General features: G+C 33.5%; 1 protein-coding gene across 1 annotated transcript; it reads right to left on the bottom strand.

Moving 5' to 3' along the window:
• Window positions 1-4,608: 4,608 nt before the first annotated feature.
• LOC142639275 (putative carboxylesterase 9) lies at window positions 4,609-5,583 on the bottom strand. The gene has a single exon (XM_075813450.1). The coding sequence runs from the start codon at window positions 5,581-5,583 to the stop codon at window positions 4,609-4,611; it is 975 nt and encodes a 324-aa protein (XP_075669565.1).
• Between the last annotated feature and the right edge of the window lie 1,565 nt (window positions 5,584-7,148).

The raw sequence follows: 7,148 nt of genomic DNA, 5'->3' as shown, positions 1-7,148 counted from the left end.
CCTTCTCCTCAATTAGCCTAATCCAAACAGCAACTATTTAACCTAAAATCTTAACAAAAACAATAAAAGCATTTACAATAGTGATTGTATTTTAGTAAAAAAAAAAATTATTTTACTACTAAAGAACCAAAAAATCATGTGTTATTGGAGAAGCTAAAACTAAATTTTTTGCAACTACAATAAACTGATATAAATACCAATTGACTGTAGCAAATTGTTAAAAATAAAATAGCATATTTTTATTAAGATTATATCTTTTCGTTTAATTAAAAAATTCAAATTTCTTTATTCATTTATTATTTTAATGAGTTGTTTATATTATTTTAAATGAAGTGTTAAAAAAAATAGAACATTTGACATTGGGTGTATTGTAAAGTGAGTTGGTAAAATAGATAAAGTAGATTTTTGAGGTGCTTAAAATACAAAATTTTAGCACCACTACTATGAATGCTCTAATTTCAACCAAAAAAAAAATAAAAATCCTAGCCAGCCTAGAATTATAAAAAAAAAAAAAATCATTTTGTTTTTTTGTATTTGTTGATAGATAATTGTATTTTAATATATTTAGAAACAACGATTTTGCTCTCTCAAAAAAAAAAAAAAAAAGAAACAACAATTTTGTGTATCTATAATTTTTAATACTATATGAATGCCTATTTGGAGTTTTTTTTTTCTTCATACTCTGGCTCCCGCTAGTTTATAATTCTAAGTCCTTCCTTGATTATACGCAATATTTTATTAAAATATTATATTTTGATCTATCCCAATTTTTTTCTCTCTCCTATATTCTCCCTTCTCCTCTACCAAAAAACATCTAACAACATCAACAAATAAATCGAACCTGAACAACCAAAACAAAACCATTTCATTATCAAACTTAGTCATATATATCCAATTCTTTACAATCTTCAATAGTAAACCCCATTTGTTTAGCTAACAAAAAAAAAATCACAACAATAAATCAATAAAAAAAAAAGGGCTACTGAAACTGAAATTTAGACTCAGAGTTGTACAAATCCATCAATGCTCAAGAAGAACATTGCCTTGAGGAGAAGATCGGCGTCGCCCAGTAGATACACAAATTCAAAACTGAAAATCAAACCGCCCAACAAATCCATCTTTTTTTTTTCTTCTCTCTTTTTAAATATATGATAGTTTTGTTTATAAAAGTTATGTAAAACTTTTAGTATTTCTAAAAACGCCTCTAAAATATGTCAGAATTAAGTAATCAATTTTAAAGGGAAAAAAAACACTAAAGCTACTTCCAATTTTACAATGTAACTATAGTATGTTGTAAGTTGTAACATGTTCTTACACGTGGAATCATTGAACACTAGTAATAATGAGGTAGTTTTTACCTAGGTGAGTGAGGTGGTCATCTCAACTTTCACTCTGAATCAAGGAAGTCAATACCGTACCGGAGGCTATACCGGTTTAGCCAGCGGTACGATATATTTCGGGTACCGGTCAATACCCGTGTACCGTTTCGGGTTTACCGCTATAAATAAATATATATTCATTAATTTAAATTTTATTGATTAAATATCATAAATATAAGTTATATAACCATATTGTCAATGACTCAATTCTTAACCAGTAATTCTAATCCAAGCCCAATAAAAAGTAATAGATACATTTATTAAAAAATAATAATAATCAAATTAATTTTATATTTTATTAAAAATAAGAACTCTACCAGTGCCATCACATGGAGCTTTTAAAATTTCACTTCATTTGGTACCAAAAGTCAAAACATGCTAGCTGTAAAGTACCAAACTATCAGTAAATGTCAGTTTGAACTTTGAAGGGTTTTTAAAAACATGCTAGCTGTAAATTTTATTTCTTGGGCGTGCAAATATCATTTGAGAGTTTTGAAAACTGAGAAAGAGAGAGAGAAAGAGAAAGTTAGATGGACACACAGAGAGAGAGAGAGAGAGAGGGGGGGGGGGGAGGGGAGAAGAAGAAGAAGATGAAGATGAAGTAGTAGCAGCCAAAATCAGTCCACGGCCCTGACTTGAGGCCGGCCGAGAATGTAGAGAACGTTGCCAGTGGAAGGTGAGAGTGAGAAAAAAAAAAACACTTTTCTTTTTCCAGTCCAATATGCATTTACTGACCGAAATTCAATATTTTCTGCGGTATGGCCGAAATAACCCAGTATAGGCCAGTATATTTTTCGGTACGAAACAACCTTGATTCTATACCGGTCAAGGTGCCGGAACGGTAAATACTGTCCGTACCGGCCGGTACGGTACAAAACTGACTTCCCTGCTCTGAATATTATGACTATGTCACTTAGAGAATTCACATCAACTAATGTAAAAATTGTTATTTCTTTTAGTATAAAAACCTATGTTTTCTATTTCACACGACCACTTTTCCAAAACACTTCCACCAAATTACATATTATACATCATATTCTATAAAAATGTTATATTTTTATTATATTTTAATCTATCCCTTTTTTTTTTCTCCCTTCCCCTTCCCCTCCACCAAACAACATCAGCAAATAAATCAAACCAAATCAACAATGCCCATTCCATATCACACCCGACCATATCCAATTCTTTAGAATCTCCAATAGCGAACCCCATTAATTTGTTTAGCTAACCAAAAAAAAAAAATCACAACAATAAATCAATAAAAAAATGGGGCTACTGAAATTGAAATTTAGACTCAAAGTTGTATAAATCCATCAACACTGCCTAATAGAGACACAAAGTCAAGGAAAACATCACCTTGAGGAGAAGATCAGCACTGCCCAATAGATAAACCCAAAAGCGAAAATCAAACCCCCTATCAAAGATCTAGCCCGGTCCACGCTGCTAAGAAAAAACCAAATTGAGTTCCTAATCTGATGGCTGGCAAAGGAAGCAGAGAGAGAGAGAGAGAGGGGAAAAATAAAAATGTGAAAAAATATATAAATTAATAAAATATTAGGATACAAAGCTAGAGTAATCGTGTAAATATACACAATTACTGTAGTTACTTTGTATATTTACACATTTTTACATTATATGATGTGGGTTAATTTTAGACAAAATTGTGTAAATTTTATATCTTTTTCTATTATGCGCTCATTGGTGTGATTGCTCTTAGCACTAAAATTAAGAAAATTCAAATGGATATGTGGCACAAAATTAGACAATAATTAGGAACTGATTTGGATTCTAATTGTGGCAAACTAATTGCATAAATGACACACTTAAAACCTAAGTGACTAATAAAATAATATTTAAAAAAACTAATTGATTTTTTTTAGAGAATTTCAACCTATGGGCGTTTGCTCCTAATAATAGCTCTTTATCATCAGACCAAGACACCAATCGGTTTTTGGTATAAGCGGGGATTGAGCTTCAGATCTCTTATTCAACCATCAAAGACTTTACTAATTGAGCTAACTGGAACTCACAAATTAATTGATATTATGACATGCCATAATAGCATTTCTACCTTCTTTTTTTAACCCACATTAGCATTTATGCCTATTAAAACCTGCCACATGTCTTAAGCTCAAGCAATAATCCAAATAAATAGAATGAAAAAAGCTCATAATATGTCCAACACCAAATTGAAAGTATCTCCAAAATTTAGGAAAGAGAAAGTATTTCTGCCTATTTTGTTTACCTATATATAAAATGTGTGCATGGTGCATACAATTATAGAGTATTTAATTAGCAAATATGTAAAATGGAAATGATGACACTAATTGGTGTGCGGATGGAGTGATTAGCAGCTTAAGAGTTGTCTCTGTGACTATGGATGGAGTTACTTGAAAAGCTCTCAAATGAGAGATAGAAATTGAGTAAAGGTTATTGGGTTTTTGTGATTTATTTTGCTAGAATTTATAATTGATTTGTTATATTTTTGTTTTAACTTAGACCGTGTCCAAAGAATTTTTTATTATTATCTGAATATGTGAATTGTTTGGTAGATTTTTCTTATTGTCCGAATTTGTAAATTGTCTAAATGTTTAGCTAAATGTTTTTCTTGATATATTTGAGACAACTAGACAAGGGATGATTTGATAATTTTTTTTCATTTTTGTTTCATGGGTCAGCTCGTAAACTGTTTGAGAGAGAGGGGCCAAGTATATTAATTTTAGACTCAAAAGTATATTTTTTATGCTAATATATTACTAGGGAATTTTTTTTTTCAAAGGTTGGGAGGGCCATGGCCCCCCAAGGTAGTTCCATCCCTGCACACAATGGCATGGAAGGGTCCGTATGATTTTGCAACTCTAACTTCGTCCTTTGCATGCCACCAAACATGGGTTTGTTCATTATATTCCCAAGAATCTTCAAGTGCTGCAACTCAATTCTCGTTGCTTCTAACGTTGCCAAATATGCTATGTTCAATGATGCTTGAACATGTACTTATTGTGAGTACCTGTTTATTTTCTATCGGTAACGTACTATGACTTGATCACAAGTCCAAATATGGTTATAGTGTTGACCTCTGCTTCAATTGGCAAAATTGTTCGAATGCCTAAACAAATAACTCCTAGCCATTTCTATTAAATGCTTAAGCAAATGGTTACCTTTGACAAACTTAATTAACCAAACCGTAAAATAGTAGGAAAATATATTGGCGACAACTGAAGTATAGAACTCATGGTTTGTTTTCGGCTTCTGCTATGAAGTCTTTAATCGATTCCACAGTAACATTCGCCCATTTTGGGTCTGCCAGATCGATTGCATGGAACCCAAAATCGTGGAACAGTGCTTCAATTTGGACTTCATGCCTTATCAACAATGTTATAAACTCTTGCTGCCGATCGATCAAGACGTCCCCGCAGAACCCAATCACTAGGCACTTACCAAGCTTGCTAATGGCGCTCGTGTGCGGGCCCTCCACCATTGGATTACAATACCAATGGTCCCGATTTTCACCTTTTGGCAAACAGAGCTCCCAAAACAAATCTTGTACACACAAGGGGAGGAGAGGATCCGTAGAACTTTGCAGCTCTGAGTCTGTCCTTACCATGCCACCAAACAGGGGTTGGTTGATTATATTCCCAACAATCTTCAACGGCTCCAACTCCATTCTCGTTGCTTCTAACGCAGCGAAAAATGCTATGTTCCCACCACTACTATGTCCATACAGGTAACACCTTGAAATATCTCCGTAATCTTTAATCCATTGCTCTCCGTTTGGATTCAATGCCTGTTCCCTCACCCAAAGTATTGCGTCCACGCCATCATGGTATTGCGCCGGCAACCTATTTTCTGGTGCAAGGCGGTAGTCAACGGAGACAACAATAGCAGGAACCTGGCATGCGAGCTCTGAGGCCATCCTGTCGTTGGCTTCAGTGTCCCATATAGAAAAGTACCAATTCGAAAACGGGTAGAAAATTATGATCGGAATCCTTGTGTCATCATTGGGAGGCAATTTGATGGTCGGCATGTAGATTCGGACGTGGGTTTCCTTTTCAGCATTGAGAGTGTGATCCTTGGAGACCACAGGCTCGCCATTAGTGGCAATCGGGTTTGCTTTTTTCTTTGGGAGCTCCAGAAATCTAGTGAGAGTGCCATCAGGGTTCAGAAAAATGCAAAGGTGGTCGTAGGGATCTATATCTGACGACATAAATTTGGATTATATTGATTTGCTTGTTTAATAATTAGTGGTAGATGATGTAGAAGAATATTTGGGTTTTCGAATAAATTTCTAGGTGCATGAAAATTTTGGTCGTGAATCTGGGTACAACACAAATCCAGGCTTTGGATTTTTTGTGCTCTCTTTCTCTTTCGATTTCCTTTTTGCTATCTAATTCACAGCTGAAAAATATGTGGGTATTGTGATTCTTATTTGAGCTATGCCACCGAGTTTCTGCTGGGCATACGCGGGAATTGTGCTTCTTGTTACCATTAATTGTGACCGAGCACAGTGTGTGAGCTCCACTACCTTATTAAAAAATTGAATTTAAGAAGTGAGATATGTACCTTTGAACAAGACCCAAACAAAAATCTGTTGGGAGTTCTGGAAAAAGTAAAGACAAAGAAATGAGATCTGAGAATATATAGATAAGTTTGAGTTATAAGATATAAGAAATGACAGCTGGGTTTTGAGTTGTAAAACTGTCTCTCTTAACTTCTTTTATTTAGTTTTGTACAAGTTAGAGTTATTTTCTGCGTTTAGCTTTACGTTATAGTTGTTCCCACAAAATTTTGTTGGAAAACAACTATTTTATATGTTAATTGTTAAATAAAGGAAGTTGAGCGATGGTTTTCCTTTGACCTAGCTATATTTTTATACTACCAAACACGGTAAAATATGGAAAGTTATCTCCATATAGGGTTTTTCATCGAGACAAACAGAACATGAAAAATAACTTATTTTCTAAAAAACATTAATGTTGAAACAATTAGAGAACTAACAACTTAACCAACGCCTCGTAATAACCGGAATCCCAATGCAACAAGGCACTAAGTAACTAATTACGACATTAACATGTGTCTCAAGCTCAAGCTATAACTAATCAATAAGAGTAGTATTAGGACTACATAAAGTTACATAACTTTTGTCATAATGCGTCACTTTATGTAATCGTAGTATTTTTCAATAAATAAATAAGATTACACTCAGCTACTTTTTTTTTTAAGAGAGTTTTAACTTATGGCGTCTGCTCTTGATAATAGTTCTTTATCATCAGACTAAGACACCAATCAATTTTTGGTGTAGGTGGGGATTGAACTTTATATCTCTTATACAATCATTAAAAACTTTACTAGTTGAGCTAACTGGAACCCACAACTACACTAAGCTACTCAAGGTTTAACAACACATAATACTGAAACTACATGTGGTCTAAAGACATATGGAGTAAATAGTGACTTCAGCCTTGAGTTCCTGCTTTGATCATTGATCTCATCTTGCATCATTAACGAAATAGTTCTCTAATAGCTAACACGTAATTTAGCTCATAGTTATTTTACTTCCTCTTGGTTGGCTCGTTTCTATACAAGGGATAAGAAAAATGACAAAGTTTAGCTATAAAATTGGTTGTAGCCTTAGAATACAACCTTACTCAATATCTTTTTATTAAATGTGAATTTTGACAAATTTACCATTTGATTACATCTTCTTTTTATATCTTCCATGCTTGCCAAATTTCTAGAAAATTAAAGATCAATAGTTATGTCATCAATAAA

Source organism: Castanea sativa, chromosome 6 (genome assembly GCF_040712315.1).
Source record: "Castanea sativa cultivar Marrone di Chiusa Pesio chromosome 6, ASM4071231v1".
NCBI lineage: Eukaryota > Viridiplantae > Streptophyta > Magnoliopsida > Fagales > Fagaceae > Castanea > Castanea sativa.
Note: the sequence above shows the minus strand (reverse complement) of the source record. Positions and strands in the feature narration are given on the sequence as shown.

Coding starts and splice junctions, on each gene's coding strand:
- LOC142639275 (XM_075813450.1), bottom strand. CDS start 5,583: ATGTCGTCAGATATAGATCCCTACGACCACCTTTGCATTTTTCTGAAC.